General features: G+C 56.1%; 1 protein-coding gene, 1 long non-coding RNA gene and 1 other non-coding gene across 3 annotated transcripts; 1 reads left to right on the top strand and 2 right to left on the bottom strand.

Moving 5' to 3' along the window:
- Positions 1–3,663: 3,663 nt before the first annotated feature.
- Positions 3,664–13,164, top strand: ST6GALNAC2 (ST6 N-acetylgalactosaminide alpha-2,6-sialyltransferase 2). The gene is made up of 10 exons (XM_053994838.1): positions 3,664–3,946; positions 8,450–8,542; positions 8,662–8,719; positions 9,322–9,496; positions 10,225–10,390; positions 10,476–10,614; positions 10,780–10,883; positions 11,035–11,118; positions 11,679–11,778; positions 11,974–13,164. Exons 1-10 carry the CDS (start codon positions 3,822–3,824, stop codon positions 12,139–12,141), a joined length of 1,212 nt encoding a protein of 403 aa, XP_053850813.1. The 5' UTR covers positions 3,664–3,821; the 3' UTR covers positions 12,142–13,164.
- Positions 13,165–14,257: 1,093 nt separating this feature from the next.
- LOC128816873 (uncharacterized) lies at positions 14,258–17,465 on the bottom strand. The gene is made up of 5 exons (XR_008440039.1): positions 17,409–17,465; positions 16,691–16,770; positions 15,568–15,655; positions 14,506–14,632; positions 14,258–14,335 (listed from the first exon to the last, which is right to left on the bottom strand). It is a non-coding gene; the product is annotated as an uncharacterized LOC128816873 (long non-coding RNA).
- On the bottom strand, positions 16,840–16,915 carry LOC128817054 (small nucleolar RNA R38). The gene has a single exon (XR_008440090.1). It is a non-coding gene; the product is annotated as a small nucleolar RNA R38 (small nucleolar RNA).
- Positions 17,466–18,028: the final 563 nt, after the last annotated feature.

The following is an 18,028-nucleotide window of genomic DNA, read 5'->3' on the forward strand; positions in this document are numbered from 1 at the left end:
CCGACCTGCCTATGGCTTACCCCAGGAACCTTCCTGCTTTGGGCAAGAGCAGGAGGGGACTCTAGGGTGCCACATCCTGCCACACTGGCACAAAGATCCTGGAGTCACAGAATCCCTTTGGTTGGAAAAGGCCTCTGACATCATTGATTCCAACCTTTGACTGAACACCCCCTTGTCAACTAGACCGTGGCACTGAGTGTCACATCCAGCCTTTCCTTAAACACCTTCAGGGACAGTGACTCCACTGCCTCCCTGGGCAGCCCATTCCAATGCCTGACAACCCTTTCTGAGAAGAAATTCCTCCTAATGTCCAACCTAGACCTCCCCTGGCACAGGACTATGTCCTCTCATCCTGTCACTGGTTGCCAGGGAGAAGAGACCGATCCCCAGCTGGCTACACCCTCCTGTCAGGGACTTGTAGAGAGTGATAAAGCCTCCTTTTCTCCAGGCTAAACAACTCCAGCTCCCTCAGCTTCTCCTCATTTGTGTTCCATACCCTTCACCAGCTTCGTTGCCCTTCTCTGAGCAGTTTTGCTGCACCCCCGGTCCCCTTTCCCCCCTGCAGCCTGGGGGTGTGGGCAGAAGGGCAGAGCACAGCCCTGAGCCTCTCTGGTCCTGCAGCCAGTGCCCTGCTGTCACCCCCATCTCCAGGCATCCTCCGCGTGGTCACTTCTCCTTTGGTTGTAGCAACACCTGCAAATCCACCACAAAGCCCAGCAGAGAGTGTCAGGCAGCACCCTCAGCGGGCGCCGTGCCTGACCCCGTTTGCCCCGGGCAGGGAGCCTGGCAAGGGGAGCTGTGGCCGAGCTGCTCCCGCTGCCCTCCCCGCCCCAGCAGGCAGGGGCCATGCGTCAGCCTCCCGGGACATCTGCTGATGAATTTTTCATGCTGCCATGGCCGTGCCTCCGCAGGCAGCCATATGGCCCCGCGTTCTCGGGGGGTGACACAGCCACCCGCTCCGGCGGCCAGGCTCTGCTTTTCAGGGACCCGCTCTATGAGCAGGCTTTTGGCACTTTCTTAAATGCACCTCTGACCCGTGCTGAATGAATTTGGATGTATAAATCCTCCAGGAGATTTTTGGAGATCTCATTCTCCCACCTGCACGGTTCATCATGGCAAAGACCACGACATTTTCCTCCACCAACCTGTGGCTGGCAGCCAGCTGGTGCAAAATATGTTTATTCTCCTCTTGTGCTCTCTAGCCACGGGGAGGGACTGGGTTCGGTTTCCAAGAAGTAATCACTGGGATAAAAAGCCCAGGCTAAAAATGATACTTGCTGGTTTCCATTGTAATTTCTTTTATATTCTTTTTCTAATCTTTATTTGGCAACTACCATCATAAAAGGTTTTTCACACTTATTTAACTTCTAAATTAAGCACCACTTAATTTTGGGGCATAGTCCAAAATGCATTGTAGCACAAAACAAGTAGAGCAGATGAAGAACTGTGCATCTCATTTTCACCCCGCTGAAAATAAAACCAACAGTAGAAAACCATCTATCATGGAAACAGTGACATGTGAAGCAACCAGCTCCTCCAGCCCTTGAAGCTGCCACTCCACCAGCATTTGCATGATTGGGCCATAAATGTTTCCAAATGGCAAATTCCTGACTTTCCCCAGGTCACTTCCCCTGGACCATTGGTCATCCATCTGGAGCCAAGCCTTGCTATGTCCCTTGTGACTTACTCGAGCAGTTGGTAATAATTAGCTGCGGTTAACGAAGGGCCAGAGTCAAGAGCACGTGAGCCAAGGCACCGGATCGCAGGGAGCGCATCCAGCAGCTCAGAGCGAGCAAGGCAGACCCCGAGTCACACAGGGTGGGGACAGCTCCAGGCTGGGGGACCTCTGAGCAGGACCCCAGACTCAACCATGCTCTGCTGGCTCTGAGTTTTCCAGAAAAAGCCCTGAGGGCTGGGAGCAGCTTTTAGTGGTAGAGGCAAAAAGCATCAAATCCCTCCATCGATGCATCCCCATTTCTCTGAGCTGCCTTTTGCTACTGGGGTATGTGTGACCCCCTCTTCCTGCCCGTCCTTCCACAGCTTTAGCTCCAGCTGGGTTTTGAGCTTGATTTCATCCCTGTGTGTCCAAGTGGTCATGGTCTGTCCTGTCCTTCCAGCTGTTCTCTCCTTCCCTGAGACAACCCGTGCCCAGCCAATCTTCCTGCCACAGCTCACCTGCACAGCAGCAGGGAGAGCTCCCTGCAAGTTTGCTTTGAAACCAGCCTGGCCCCTATCCCTTTGTGGTGTCCCAGATCCAGTGTCCACTCTCCCAGGGGGACAAGGCCAGCAGTGACACCACTGCCAGCCTCAGGCACAGAGCTGTTCCCATGTTCACACCACAGCCTGGCCACTTTGTGGATCCCAACACGTTGCCATCCCCACACAGCCAAAATTCCCAGAGGACCAGGGCTGGCAATGGAGGGATGTGTAGTAATGGAAGCAAGTGGAGATTGAAGCAAACTCCTGTTAAAATGTGTTTTGCTTTTATCTTCCTTTGAACCTGTCTGGGCAGGCTGGAAAGGAAGTAGGGAGCGGTTGGATCTGAGGGGATAAAGGAGTGTTGGGGAAAATGTAGGCACAGTGGGAGTCAGGGGCAGGGATAGGGTATGGGCCCAGGTTTTGGGGCTGAATAATGAAAGAGGGTATTTGTGGGGGGCTGGAGGTGTGTGACAGCCTGGAACAACACATGAGTGCTCAGGGAGCCACAGGCAAAGGGTTTGGATGGAGCAGGGCTCACCAAGTGCTTCTCCTCGAGTCTGGTGACTTCCTAAAAATCCAACCCCCCAAAATCCCTACAGTTCAACTGAAAAGGCTTGTTTGCCTGCTGAGTCCCTTCCCCCACTGCAACAAACATCTTGGTATGCATATCCTTCAGTTCACAGGCTGGTTCTTTCAGAGTTGAACTAAAATAACACCAAGATATTCTTTCAAAAAAGAAACTGGAGCACATCCTCTCCGAAAATACCAAAATAATTCATGCAAATTTTCCCCCAAACCCATTTCTCCTTTCCTCCAACCCAAACTCTTTGTCGAGCTTGCCACAAAGCCCCGAAAGGTTTTGTTTGCTGCAAATGCAGGTGATCCATTTAGCCAGAACGTGGCCGGGGACCCGGGGGCAGCACCCCAACCGTGTCCCCCCTCCTCTTTAGTGGCAGCACCCCATCAGTGTTCCCCATTTTCCCCGACATTTGCACCCTCCTGGCGGGTTCACCGGGTGGCTGTGACTGGGTGCTGCTGTCGGGCACCCCAAGGTCCCAACTTCAGAGCCCACAGTTTCTGAGGAGCACAAAACAAGAATAATAATAAGAATGTCCGCGGCAGGCGCCCGCGGACATGCTCGGGGGTGGCACCGTGGGGCCGCCGGGCGTCCGTGTGGGTGCAGCCCAAACACGCACGTGTTTGAGTCGGACCAGAAAGTTACAAAAAGGGGAACCCTGCTCATGAGCCGTGCGAGGGTGGCATGAAAAGGAGGTTAAAAAAAATAAATAAAAAGAAAATCTCAGTTCCCTTCTGGTCTGGGTAAATGTTTAATCGCCAGCTCGGAGAAAAAGCAGCTCAAAAGTGCTTTTTTTCTCAGCAAGTCTGAACCAGTCAGCCTGGTGCCTCCTCCCTCCGGCTTACACCCTCCCTCCCACCGCTCCGGAGGAATATCCCAGCCTGCTCTAAAGTGCAGCTGGGCACCCGGGGCAGGACGGAGCCAGCCCACAGCTGTGTCCGCGCCCACCGGGCTGGGAGAGCAGGGGGGCCGGGAAGTTTGTGTGCCCGGGGCTGGCTGCTGGCTCCCGCTCGCCTGCACGGCTCCAGTGGCTGAATTGCCCAGGATGGGGTCCCCTCACTGGAAAAGGCTTTGCCTTCTGCTCCTGGCAGGTTTAACATCCTCCCTGCTCCTCTACAGTCACTACCACGCTACGGTGGAGGCGCCCACCAGCCAGAGGATCATAGCCAGGTGAGGGGGCCGGGGTTGGGAGAGGGGTGGGAAGCAGGGATCTGTAAATCCCGTGCGCTGGGATGGGGAGGGGAAATCGGGGTGCCGGTGTGAGCTCCTTAGGGCTGGGGATCCCAGCTCTGCCCCCGGCCGGTTTGGAAAATAGGCTGGCAGCAGGCTCTGCCCCCGCCCTGAGGAGTCCTGGGCACCGGCTCCTGCCCACGGCCACCAGCCGAGCCCAGCGCTGCCCAGAGCGGGACCCCAAGGCCATGGAGGGTCTCCAAGGGTCCCTGCGTTGGGTGGAACCCCTCCAAGGGTTCAGCGCATCGCAGTGCAAAGAAACCTTTGCTGAGTGCAGGGACGGCTGAGGGTGGGGATCAAACCCGCTCCGGCTGCCCGCCAGAGCCGCCGCGTGTTCCCGCCGGGCTGGTGCGGGATCGGAGCCCGCTGATTGTCCTGGGGGAGGTTTGGCCCCCATGGAGCTGCACCCTTGCAGAGGCAGGGCACGGCTGCCCGGGTCTCAGATCCCCCGGACTGCTCACACCGCTCGCGAACTCAGGGCTGCAGCGTTTTCCGAACTCCAGCAATTTGCAACTCCCCCTTTGTCTGCCTTCCCTGCATCCTCCAAAGCTCCCGAAGCCCCTTCCTGAGCCTCCCCCGTGCCCAGCGGGAGGGGATGCTGGGGTGCCCCGGGGAGCCCCGCCGAGTGCGGATGAGCGGGCGGGGGAAGGATCCCGCACAGCGCTTGGGCTGCGGGACCAGCTGCCCTGTCCCCTGCGAGCATCAGGTGCTGGGCCAGGAGAGCGCTGTGGGTGTCCCCCACCTCCTCCTGGGTGCTTTTGGGTGCCATCGGTGTGACAGAGCCCAACTGGAACGGGGGATGCTGTGGGGACCGGAGCCGGTCCTGCACGAGGTGAGATTTGCAGCGGGATTTGCTGAGGATGCAGCCGGCTCAGCTGCCCTGGGCTTCAGACCTTCTCTCTTCCCCAGCTGGGAGCTCTCCTTGCCCGATCCCACCGTGCCAAAGGCAGAGGTCCCCTCTCCTGTCGGGCTGGTGGATCAGGAGTATCTGCAGGAGCTCGGGCTGGCTGTTGGCTCTTTCCATCCTCGCCGTGCCGGGTGTGCAGTGATGCCAGCGGCAGCATTACCAAGAACTGCTCGGGCCAGTCACAGCTGGGGTGTGAGCAGCTCCCCACAAACAGCTTGATGTCCCCAAAAGGGGAAACTGAGGCCCATGAGGGCAGCAGAACATGCCCATGGCCCACGCTGGAGCTGGGAATGGAAAGCAGCCGTGCCCTGACACAGGGTCTATGGCCCAGCGAGAGCAGGGTGTGGAGAAAACCCACGGGATGGAAGCAGGGAGCAGGCTCCCCCCACCACATGTCGGGCTAACCCTGCCTGGACCTGCTGCAGCTCCAGGTCACCTTCCTTGGAAAGCCAGCCCAGGCTCCAGCCCCTGACAGATGGGACCAAGGGTCAGCTTGTCCAGCCCCAGCGAGGGGCCCAGGGTGAGGTAACACAGGGCTGACCTGTGCTCCAAAGGCCTCCTGGACTCTCTGACCTGGGCTCCAAAGGCCTCCTGGACTCTCCTCTTGGCTTTAATTCAACCCCTAGAGCTAAACCCAAAGCAGAGTGCTGTCTGTTTGCTTCGATTTCCTGTCTTTACAAACATGGCACTGCATGAGTGCTGCTCATCCCAACAGAGCTATGTCCCTGCAGGAATTGGTGTTGCCCTGCCGGCTGAGTCCAGAGCTGCAACTGGGCTGGCCATTTCACAAGGCTGAGGTGCCATCGCAGAGCACTCCTTTCCTGCTCTGCCAGTGGGGACAGGAGGGTCAGAGTCCTCACCTGTGGGTGCAGGTGACTCGATTTCAGCAGGAGGTTTGTGTGAGCAGTGTCTCCATGCACAGGTACAGGAGGATGAAGGGCATCAGGAGGAAGCTGATCTCTGATGGATAGTGGCTGCTGCCAGCACCAGGTCACCCCAGGACTTGATCCCCACAGAAATGCCACGTCCCCCTGCAGTTCCACACAAAGCTAGTGGCCCTAGGGAAGTGGTTAAATGCCTGTTCCCTGCAGAGATGGGATGGAGGGAGTGAAATCCCCTGGGGTTCAGCTGGGCACAGCCCTGTCCCACTCCCTGCCCATCCATCTCTCCCAAACCCCACTGGTGAGCTGCTGGCTGCACTCGTGGCTTTATTCTTAGGGCAGATGGGATGAGCACAGAGCTCTGCCTGGCCTCGCTGTGCCACTCTGCTCTACACCAGGGAAAGATGCTTCTGGAGCTCAGCCCTTCAGGGTGAGATAGAGCAAGAGCGGGTCCTTGTTGCTGTTTTGGCTCCCTCAAATGTTTCTTTGGGGCCCTGGGAGTATTTGCTGAAGATAAGGCTGGAGTGTGTGCTCACAACACTCACACACAGAGTTATCTTCCGGAAAGGAGGGATGGCCTTGGACCAGAAACGTCATATTTGTGAATGTCACGATGGTGAGGGAGCGCGCCCAGGCTTGGCTGGCTCTGCTGCCACCGCCAGTGCCCGGGCAGCCACAGCCACTCCTTCCTGCAGCCCCATTGTGCATCTGTGGTCCTGGGCAGGATTGTCATCTTCTGAGTCAACCAAGCAGCACGAGGTGCTTCAACATATCCTGGCAGGTGACGTCAAAGCGCTTGGCTCCCCGTCACGCCACTGAGATGCTGTCTGGTGGGGGGCCAGCTGCCCCACGCCCTTCCCAGCAGGGTTTGGGCAGCAGCAATGCTGGAGAGCTGGCTCCAGCACCCACAGCTGGCAAGCAAGTGCAGGGAGGTGCTGGCACTGATTTATCAGCTCAGCACAAAGCCTGGAAGAAATGATGAGCAGGTGCCACCCACTGTGTCCGGCCATGGGTGGGGTTGGGGCCCAGCTCCCATGGAAGGTCAGCAGGAGCCAAGCTTCCAGGCTGCCTGTGCCCACCTCCCTCCATCCTGGGCACAGCCAGGCTGAGCCCCCTGGGGCTCCCACAGATCCCTGGCAGCTCAGAAAGTAGTGCAGCCCCCTGCCACTGCCCCTGCCCAGGGCTCTGCCTTGTGCTGCAGGCACTGGGTGAGCCGGGGAAGGGAAAGGGAAGAAACAGGAGCGGGAGAGCTTGGAGAGCTGGGGAGGGACTGGGTGGGCAGAGATGTGCAGAGATGGGCTTGTGAACATGGTGGGAAGGGCTGGAGAGGTGGTGGGGCTGGGAGAGGCTGCTTGGATGCAGCTCAAGCCTGGAAATGGAGGGTGAGGGTAACAGCCTCGGGGTTTGGTGAGGGCTGCACCTCTGTGGCCAGAAAGTGGGTGGGTGGCCAACCCAGTGGCTTTGCACGCAGAGACTTCAGTGCTTCACCAGAGCCAGCTCCACTGTTGGAGCTCAGCCTGCTGCACTCTCAGCATCCCCTGCCCAGTGCTGGCAGCGCTGGGATGGTGCAAGGAAGGTGCTGGGAATAAAACCTGCTTGGCGCTACTTTTCCATCCACGCCTGGGGCGATGCTCCAGCCCCCAGTTCCAGACCCCAGGCAGGGTGCTGGGCTGTCCCCCCATGTCATGCCATGCCTCCAGAGTGGCATAGAGCAGGGTTTGGGTGGCAGATGGGTTTGGATGTGCTCCTGGGCAGGGCTGTGGATGCTGCTGGTGTTGGCAGGGGCTGTGGCAGGGACAGAAACCCAACGCCCGCTGTGCTCCTGTGCCAGGACACGTCGTGCCAGCAGGGCCAGGGGGGGTGAGGCTCCGCTCCCCACCTGCCTTTACCTGTCCCCAGGCTCCCAGGCAGAGATCCTGTAACAAGGAGCCCTTGTCTCCTCCACAATACCCCCCTTCTGGCAGCAGCACCTGCCGCCCGGGCTGGCGGCGGGGCCGGGGGCTCTGAAGGGCCTTTCTGTGTGGGGATGAATGGTTCCCCTGTTCCCCTCCGGTGGGCTCCCACCTCCTGCTTGCCTGCCCACCCCCAGCCCCAGTGCCCCCCCAGGGGCTGGGTCAGCTCAGCCTGGCCCCGTGGGGCTCAGGGCACCCCAAGTTGCTCAGGGTGGGCAGCCCCTGCTACTAATGAAGGATCAGGGCATGCCTCAGCCACCCCCATGGTAGAGGGTGTCCCATGCACCCCAAGAACCTCCAGACCCCAGATGCTGAGTGCTTCTCCAGTAGAACAACTAAATGTGTCCTGCCAGCCTGTCCAGTTTATTCCAGCCCGGTCCTCTTTGGACTCAGGAGTGGTGGGATGGTGGGAAGACCCAGGGAGGTCTCAGCAGAATTCCCCCAAGGCTGCAGCCTGGGCTGGGTGTTGTTTTTGGTTTATGGGAGTCCTGGAGGTGGGACCCACCAGGAGATGGTGGCTGCACAAACTCTGTATTTTGTAAATCCTCGTCTCTCCACTTGCAGGTGGGCGTGGGTGGGCACAGGCAGCGGTGAAGAGATAAATGGAGGGGTCGTGGTGCTGTCCTGTAGCTCTCACAGGTGGGGGGATGTCAGGGTGCTCAGTGTCACCTCCTCAGCTGAGCCCTCACTTGTCTTCTCCCAGCTTGCTGCAGCCAGGGCCACTGGTCCTGGCTCCCTCAGGGACACCGCATGGAGCCAGCAGCCGCAGGTGGGCTCTCGGAGGCAGCTGGGAGAGGTAAGGAGGGAAGATGTTCAGCCATCCTGGCAGGAGCTGGGAGGCCTCTGCCCACTGTGGGCTTCCCCAGTTCCCAAGCAAGGGATTTTTAACTCTGCCATATGTTTCCCCCATCCCAGTGGGAATTCCTTCAAGCCCTCTGCCGAGCTGGAGGAGCCGGAGCCCAGCAGAAAGCAGGTAATCATTAGCACAGCACAGTAATGTCCATGGTGCCCCTCTGTGCTGGGTTTTGTTGGTTGAAGGGCTGTGTGGGGAGGCTGAGGAAGAGCAGCATCCTCTGGAAGGGGTTTACAGAGGAGCAACCTTGTCCATCCACACAAGTGATTCTCCCCAGGCCTCCGTGCTGCCATTCCCCTGTGTGGAGGCTGGAGCCAGCATCACCACCCCCATCCAACCCCGTGACTCCTGGGCCAGCAGTCCATGAAGACTCATGGGGATGGACCCAGGCCCTGAGGGGAGGCGTTACTGTTCTGTTCTCACAGAGCAGAGCCCTTTAACTGGTTGCCCACACCTGAAGGTGCTGAATCTTTCATGCCCTCGGGTGCCTCTGTAAGCCCTGGTTCTGCCAGTCCCACTGAGCTGGGTGCCAAAGACTGTTTTGCAGCACAAAACCCAGGCACGAGGCAATGCCCTGCCTGGGTGACCCAGCAGAGATGGACAAGGAGCATTTCTGTCCCTGGGTTTGTTCTCACCTTGGTGCCTGCTGAGGGGTGGAGGTGTCACAGGGAAGGCAGACCCAGGCTGCAGACTGAGCAGGGATCCTCCTTCCTCCCTCCCAGCCCAGCCCCTGCCTCCACTCTGTAATGGCCCGAGCAAAGGCAGACCCCAGGTTTCGGGAGATCTTCCGCTTCAACACCCCCGTGCTGATGTGGGACCAGCACTTCACCCTGGAGACCTGGAACAGGCTGAAGACACGACATGTCCCCTATGGCTGGCAAGGCTTGTCCCTCGCAGGTACAGACCCAGCTGGGATGTGGGGCAGCTTGAGGGGACTGGGAGCCCAGAAGAAGGGACTGGAAATGTGGGACAGGCAAGGAGCCCTGCAGAGGAGCCAGGAACATTGATCTCTTCCCACCCCACCTCCCAGGGCACAGGGTGCGGCTCTTGCTGCATCTTGTGACATTTTCCCTGAATAAAAGCTCCAGTGTGTCCGTGATTATTGACTGGGGCTGGATGAGCTCGGACAACCAGCTCCATTGTTGTGCATGGAGATTGTTTCCCTTCCCACCCCAAACCCACTCTCTGTTTTCCCTGGCAGCTGCCAGCTTCAATCCCTGGGCTGGGAAGTGCTGGGAATGGTGAGCAGGAGAGAACCAGTGGCAGTTGCAGAGACATTGTCAGGAGGGGATGTGGCCAGCACGGGCAGCAGCATCTGCAGGGCTGGGGCTGGAGATATCTGGATGCATCCCTGTGCCTTGCACAGCCTTGGGCGGTCACTGTAGCAGGGTCAGGAGCATGGGGAGATAAGAGGTACGAGGAGGTGACACCAAGCTGGCAGAGGGGGGCCTATCTGGTGCCCTCATATGCCACCTGCAGCCCTCTCCTGCACGCGGGTGGTGTGAGTTTTCTTGTGTGCTGCTCCTGGCTGTGCTGTGCCAGCTCTGTGCGTGCTGTTGCACGTGCTCACATGGGTTGGCACACACCTTCTCCCTGCTGACTGGTCACATCCTGCTCCATTCCAGTGGTGGGCAGCACCCTCCAGCTCCTCAACGCCTCGGCCAACCGGCACCTCTTCGACAGGGCCGCCTTCCCCGGGGGCTGTGTCCGCTGTGCCGTGGTGGGCAATGGTGGCATCCTCAACGGCTCGCGGCAGGGCAAGGCCATCGACAGCCACGACCTGGTCTTCAGGTGAGGGTGAATCCCAGGCAGGATGGAGCCATGGGGCTGCTGGGAGATGCCAGCCCTGGACACGTGTCCTCTGCTTTTCCTGCAGGCTCAATGGTGCCGTGATCAAGGGCTTCGAGGAGGACGTCGGCACCAAGGTTTCCTTCTACGGCTTCACAGTGAACACCATGAAGAACTCCCTCATCTCCTACGAGGAGTATGGCTTCACCCAGATACCCCAGGGCAAGGTGAGACTTGAGGGCTTGTTGGGGACTTGAATCAAATTGTCCCTTCAGGCTGAGCTTGCTTCTGAGACCTTCTCCCCATCTCGGGAACCCATCAGTCCTCGCCTGCAAGCGTAGGCTGTGTCCCTAAACCTCCCTCCAAGTGCCTTGTCTGTGTCCCTGCTGCAGGACCTGAAGTACATCTTCATCCCCTCGGATGTCCGTGACTACGTCATGCTGAAATCGGCCATCCAGGGCAGCCCAGTGCCCGAGGGCTCGGACAAGGGGGACAAGTGAGTAGCTCCCCAAGATCCTCCCAGCACCCCAATGATGCAGGCATGACTCGCCTGTCCTCACCCTACATCTGTCCCTCCTGGGATAAACCCCCAGGGAGTTCCAGGACTCCCATGACAAAGTTCTGCCCTTCTCCTTACCTTGCTACAGCCCACAGAAGTATTTTGGACTGGAGACATCTGCAGAGAAGTTCAAGCTGCTGCATCCTGATTTCTTGCAGTACCTGACAGCAAGGTGAGGGTGATGAGCACTGTGGCTGCTGTCTGTCTCTGCTCTGGGCTGGGCTCAGACCACCTCCCTCCCCTCTCTGCTCATTCCAGTACAGACCAGTAGCTGCCCAGCATCAAAGAGCAGTCCCAGTCTCCCCCAGACACTGGAACCAGCCCTGCCCTGCTGTTTGCACACAAGGCAGAGGCATCTCTCCCCTATCATTCCTGTTCACTGCAGCACAGCTCACATCCCCTCCTATGTCTCCCTGTGCTCACCTTGCTCCCATTCCCCAAAACAAATTACATTTTGTCCCACTCTAACAGGAGCAAAGGTAGGTCCCAACGGGATGGTCTTTTCCTGTCTTTCATGAAAGCAGGTGCCCAGGCTGGGGTGGCTCCAAACAGCAGAGAGGTGCCTTTTACCTCTGAGCAAATGAGAACAGCCATCAGAGAACCCACCTGAGCCCTGTGTTTCACTCAGTGCTCCTGCCTTACTGAGCACTGGTGTCACTGGAGAGGCCTGGGTGGGTGTGGGTCTGGGGGCTGCAGGGCTGTGCCAACCCCACAGCCAGCGTGTCCCGTCAGGTTCCTGCGGTCAGAGCTCCTCAACACCCAGTACGGCTCCCTGTACATGCCCAGCACCGGCGCCCTCATGCTCCTCACCGCGCTCCACACCTGCGACCAGGTAAGGGGCCACAGGGCCACTGTTCCCCTGGGGAGAAGGGAATCCCCCCCTTTGGCTGCTGTGGGGTTCTAGTGTATCCTGGTGGCTGTCCTACATGTCCCCTGTCCCTGAAGGGAGTCCACCCAAGTCCACCGAGTCCTGATGGACCACCCGAGTGAAGCCTGTCCTCTGTCTGCCCCACCTCCTTCCCCACAGGTCAGTGCCTACGGGTTCATCACGGCCAACTACGAGCAGTTCTCAGACCACTACTACGAGGTGGAGAAGAAACCTCTGGTGTTTTATGCCAACCACGACATGATGCTGGAGGCAGCGCTGTGGAGGAGCCTGCACCGTGCAGGGATCATCACCCTCTACCAGCGCTGAGGCCAGGAGGCTGCCCACAGGGGCAAGTCCAAGGACTCTTGTGGCTCTTCTCCTTTCTCCTGAGGGTCACCTTCTCCCTCCTGAGGGCTCTTCCCAGCTGGCCAGCCAGCCCACGGAGCAGGCTTGCTGCACCACAGCCAGCAGTGATGTGAGGATAACGGGGAAGCTGAAGCTGGTGGAGGAATGCTGCTTTCCTCAGGGATCAGCGTGATTGAACGTGGCCTTTGGGGCAGCCAGAAGCAGCACAGCACATGGCTGTGCCCTGCCAGCCCCATGGATGTGGCTTTGGGGCAGCAGTGGAGAACAGGAGGGGCAGGGTGATGCTGGAAGAGGATGCTGGAAAATGTCCTTCACCTTAAATGCTCATCACCATGGTGGGACCACAGCAGGCAGGATAAATCCTTGCACTGGAGCTCAGGTGACAAGAGGTGACATGTCTGGAGAACACTTCTCTCCAGAAAGACAGCAGAAAGTCACAGCTCCAGCCAGCTGTGTGTAGATGTGATCCATTCCAGAAGGATCTGTTTGCCTCCCTGGTCAGTGGCACAGACAGAAGGACAGACACAGTGGGCCCTGTCACTGTCCCCTTCTTGAGGTCTGCTGTTTTCTGGCAAGTAAGGGGCTCAAAAGCCATCAGCTACAAGGAGGGTCAAGGCAGCTCAGCCAGGACTCCAGGAACATGTCCAGGCTCTGAGCAGCCCAGAGGTGGCACTGGCCTCAGCCATGTGTGTGTGGCACTGGCTTTGTCAGCCTTTTCTTGCACAGGGACTCTGTGGTGCTCTGAGAGGCAGCCCCACACCAGGTGGGTCAAAGTGATGGTCACTCTTTTAATTTCCTTCCCTAAACCCCAAGGGAGGGGAGGATCCTGAACCTTTCAGATGTTCCTCATACACCAGCACTGCTCAGGGAGACCCACTGGGAGAGGCTTCTGCAGCTGGTGGGGGCTGGAGACAGAGCAGTGTAATCCAAGACACTTTCCCACTTTGTCTAATTACATAAATGTTGAATGATTGTTTTCTTTAACATGTTTCTGTTGTTTTGATGAACTGGTTGGGGTGAGACTCCCCCCTTTACCTCCTACAGCAGAGAAGCAGTATCAGGGAGTAGAGATTTGAACTGGGGAACAGCTCCAGAGGCAGATAGGGATGGAAACCAGTTTAAATTATGGAGACTGAAGACTTAGCTCTGAGCACAGCCCTTTTCCACTTGGAATGCTATTTACTGTATGAGGTTGGTGTACAGAGATGGCAAAAGATACCCTGGCCCTGAGCCAGGGAACCTCCAAACCCCCTGAAGCTCTCAGCAGGCTGCTTCCAGCTGGTTCACAGAGGCAGGTTAGGCTCCAAGCCTGTTCCAGATGTAATCTCTAGCTTGGGGCCCATCTTGTGTTCCCACGTCTCAAGTTAACCTTTGTTCCCATCAGAGCCACCTTACACTGGTACCACAGCAGCCTGTCAGGCCTGTTTTGTGTTCCCAAACACTCAGCAAAACCTTTCCTGACACGAATGAGCCTAATCCTCACATCTCCTGGCCAAGACACTCTGAAACCTCCTCAAACCAGCTGTGGCCAAGCCTCAGGTGACATCAGCAGCACCATGACACTCAGGGCAAGATGATCACGATGGTGGTGTCACAGTGCTGCAATCCTGCCTGGAATAATCCAGTTCACAGGCATATCAGGAACTAAACATTGGGAACCACAACGTGCACCTTGCTTTCCCCTCTTAAAAAGGGACATTCCCAGCCAAGGGTGGAGCCTGGAGCTGGAGTTAACTCCATTTTAAGGACTTATTCATGGCTGTACTCCCAAGCACACCACAAGAACCATTTGGCACCAGACCTTAGCCATAAGTTAGTTCTGTCACACTGTTCCCATGAATTACTTCTGGGACAGAATCTGCAGACACTGAAGTCTTTGTGTTATCAGGTTTGCTATGAAGGGCAAGCTCACAACTGCCATTTCAGGAAGGGTTTTAATCCAAAATCCTTCATACCTACACAAAACCATTCCTGTCCAAGAAGAATCAGAATCATTACAGTTAGGAAACACCTTTAAGAGCATGGACTCCAGCCTTTACAGAAATAACCAAATAAACCCCAACTTTGACTCATAAGATTTGCCACAACTTATTTTATTCTGGAACAGAAGAAAGCAGAGAAGCACTTTTTCCACCAGCCAACTGTAGATTAGGTCCTGGTGACAAAAAAAAAAAAAAAAAAAAAACCAACAGTATCAGAGCAGCTGAAAAGTTCCTGATTTGCACTATTTAACCTGGAGTACAGGTCTCAGGAGACAAAACCTTGCTCCCACCCAGGCCAATGGCACTAGTACCCAAATCCTTTTTGGTTTTAGTGGTCCCTTACCCATGGTGTGGCTGCAGCAAGCACTGAGCAGTGTGGAGGAGCCTGTGGCTACACACAGGTGGCCATTTCACATGACATATCAGCAGTCATTTGTGACATCCCGTCCAGAACAATCTTCCTTCTAGATCTGTGAGAAACCACAAACCAAGGCTGTAACTGTTTTCCAAAAAAGTCCATTCTGAAACAATTCCTGCCCTTCTGATCTCAAAGCACTGAGTAGCTCTTTTCCCATTTATCATCAGGCTGCCTCTCCACTTTCTTTTCCCTGTTATACCTTGGAAGCCGAAAGCTCCAGGTGCTTGTCGTAGTGCCTGATCCTGCCTGGGAGACAGCTGTGCTGTCAGAGCACCCAAGGTGCCTGATTTGTGTGCCATTCCGTCCCCTTTCACAATCCTGAGGACACTCCCTGTCACCAGCTCTGCCAGCCTGTCAGAAGCTGTTACTGACCTTCTGCAAACAAAACGAAATTCTGCTCAATAAAGCATAAAATCATTTAGCAGAAGGCAGCTGTCAGCTGCCCAAGACAAAGTGCTGTTCCAGCCTGTGTGTTCAGTGACTGTACATCAAGGAAGAGAAAAAATGCATTTCTTATCTGCCCTTCAACCTGTCACTGTTTGCACTAGGAACTTGAAAACTCTTTGCAGCTCTAAACTGTGCTATGACAACAGCAGCTCTCCAGCTGTGTCTGCACCTGGCTGCTGTCACACAGCACAGGGTGGCAGGACAGGGGACAGATTCTGTCATGCTGGTGCCACTCACACCTGTGGAGTGAGGGGCAGGGGATCCACTAAGGGAAGTACCTGAGCCTCAGTGGACATTTTCCTCCTCAAGCTGAGTGTCAGACAGGGATAACAGCACATCACAGGCTCAGTGTCTGTCCCACCCCTCATGTTCCCCAGAACCACACACAGTACAGATACAAAGCTGCTCTCCCTGGGATTTTTCCTGGTAAACCTTCAGAAATTAGGCTCACCAGGTGACTCAATGTGCCCACAGGCCTGGCATGTAATTAATGAATTAAAAACAAACAACACACAATACTGAAGAATTAAATTCTCTTACCAGCCTGAAGCCAAACATAGCAGCTGCCCTCTGGCCAAAGCTGTCTTTGGGCAACAGCAGCCCCAGGATTCTGCAGGGCCATTTCCTCCTAAGTACAAAGTTACAATGAACACTGTTAGCAAAAGTACTTTAAGTAAAGTTGGTCGTCTTTTCCTCACCCCACCTGAAAAAAACCCCAGCACTGGATCACAGAGCAAGAATTAGACAGAAATTCTCCATTTGAAGATAAGCAACTTTTGTCTCACAAACTTAGCAGAGCAGAAACCTGTCCCTCAAGACACAGAGGAGCATGTTTGCCAGGGGGCTGTCTCATTCACAGACAAGAAACTTTGAGAAGTGGATGCTATTTAAATCCTTGCTTAGGGAAAAACCCCACCAGCTCTGAGACATCGGTGGTTTGGACCCTTTTAAGCTGTTCCAACCTGACATTCTTCTCATCTTCCAGAAACCTCCCAGCCCAACTCGCTCCCTGCACATCCATCCATGGTATAATTTGTCTATGGGTTTATCTTAAGAAATGCATTTATCAGACCTGGGACAGCCACATCCCCTCAGGTGAAAGATTCCTCAGGGCGTGTCCTCCACAGGACGACCCTTTGGGGCAGGTGAGCTGCACCTCCCCAGCCCCAGCAACCTGATGCAAGTTTGAAACTGTCCCAGAACACCTCCAGGCAGGCAAACAGAGCAATTATTCTGTCACTAGGTCTATTTCTGTGACAGACACAGTTATGAGATGAGCTGTGTCAAATGTCTCCATAATAGGCTGTCATCCAATCCCTCCTACCTCTAATCCTTCTACTCTGGCTCATCTCTGACCACGCTGACAAGCAGGTGCTCTGCTGGGCACCAACACCAGTAAAATTCCCATTCAATCCGTGCTGCTTTTCAGCTTGTGCTCCATGGCAGCAAAGGGCAGCGCACTGGGGTGGCAGCTGTGACAAAGCTACAGCCTTTATTGGCTTAATTACATTCATCAAGCCGTTTGGCTTTCATATCCCCTCCCAGGAGCCCCAGGAATGCAGGAGGGTATAATTTGAGACAGCAGAGCGAGTTTTTCTTCCATAACCCCTCAAGAGGAGGAAAACCCCCAGACTATGCCAAGACAGATGCTGCTGTTTCTCACCATTGTGAAGGTGCACTGTGGGTAAATCAGCTCCCCAGCCAGGGGAGTGTTTTCACCCCTTCTTGACACGGTGTCATGCTCTGAAACCGAGAAAGGGGACAGAGTTAGTTCAGGTAATAAATCATTCCTTTACCTTTGTGTCTCTAACACTGAGCCTCAGAGTTCCGCTTCCACAGAGGAAAGATCAAATTCAGACAGGGATAACTTTTATCATCACTAGCTCAGCTTTCAGAACAGCTGAAGAGTAGAGGACCATCCCAAATCGCAAATCCGTTCTTGCCCTCGTGGCTGCCGCGCTCCTCACCAGGGTAGCCCTACGCCTGCGGGTACACGTGGCTCCCCGGCCCCACCGGTGCGCGGGGTCTCGGCCCGCTGAACGCCCGCCTCGGGGTGCTGGGAGACAGCCCCGCCAGCGCCGCACCCGCTGCCCATAAAACGCTGAGCACGGCTCGGGCCAGCCCGCGGTTCCTGGCGCAGCCCCTCCCGGCAGGGCCGGAGCCCGCGGGGCCCAGAGCCCCCGGCCTTGCTCTCTCCATCCACCATGGCGGGCGAGGCGGCCACTATCACGCCCCACCATGCAGCCCTCGAGCCCTCGCCGCAGCCCTGCGGGCGGTCCCGGCAGCGCACGGGAGTTCCCCGCACACCGTCCGCCCGTCCCCGCGCCCCTCGAGGCCGCCGTGCCCGCGGATGGCGGCCGATGGCGGCCGGGCCCACTCACCACACGCAGCTCCGCCACCATGCTCTTTCAGAAACAGCGGGGAGCGGGGCGGCCGCGGGGGCTCATGGGAACTGTAGTCCTGCTCCATGAGGGCGCATGGGAACTGTAGTTCGGCCCCCGATGAGCGCGGGGGCTGACGGGAAGTGTAGTCCCGTCCCTCAGGAGTAAAGAGCGCTCCTGCCTCCCTCATCCCACTCTTTAATGGTATTTACTAATTATTTATTAATTATTCATGTACCCTGTTCATTAGGGAAACACGTGTAATTGTTCTTAGTAGGCAGAATGCTTCAAAAGGCTGAACATGCATTAACTCATGGGGGAAGGGGCTAATTAGCTGGAAATCGGGGATTAGTCAAAGATTAGTTTGTAAATATATGTACCACACTTTGAATGTGTGATGCCTCCAGGATGTGCTGTGATTGTCCTTTGCTGTTAAAACCTGATGTGACATCCACAGGATCCTATTTAGCTTACATATGAAAATATAAATGAAATTATAACTTACATATGAAACCATGGAGGATTCTATTTAGCTTGTGTATGAAGTCAACAAAATGCAAACAGAAACAAGGAGAAGAAACATAAGAACTGCTGATGTCTACTTTCTTGCCCCGAAGGCT

This window comes from Vidua macroura, chromosome 19 (genome assembly GCF_024509145.1).
Source record: "Vidua macroura isolate BioBank_ID:100142 chromosome 19, ASM2450914v1, whole genome shotgun sequence".
In the NCBI taxonomy this organism is placed as follows: Eukaryota; Metazoa; Chordata; class Aves; order Passeriformes; family Viduidae; genus Vidua; species Vidua macroura.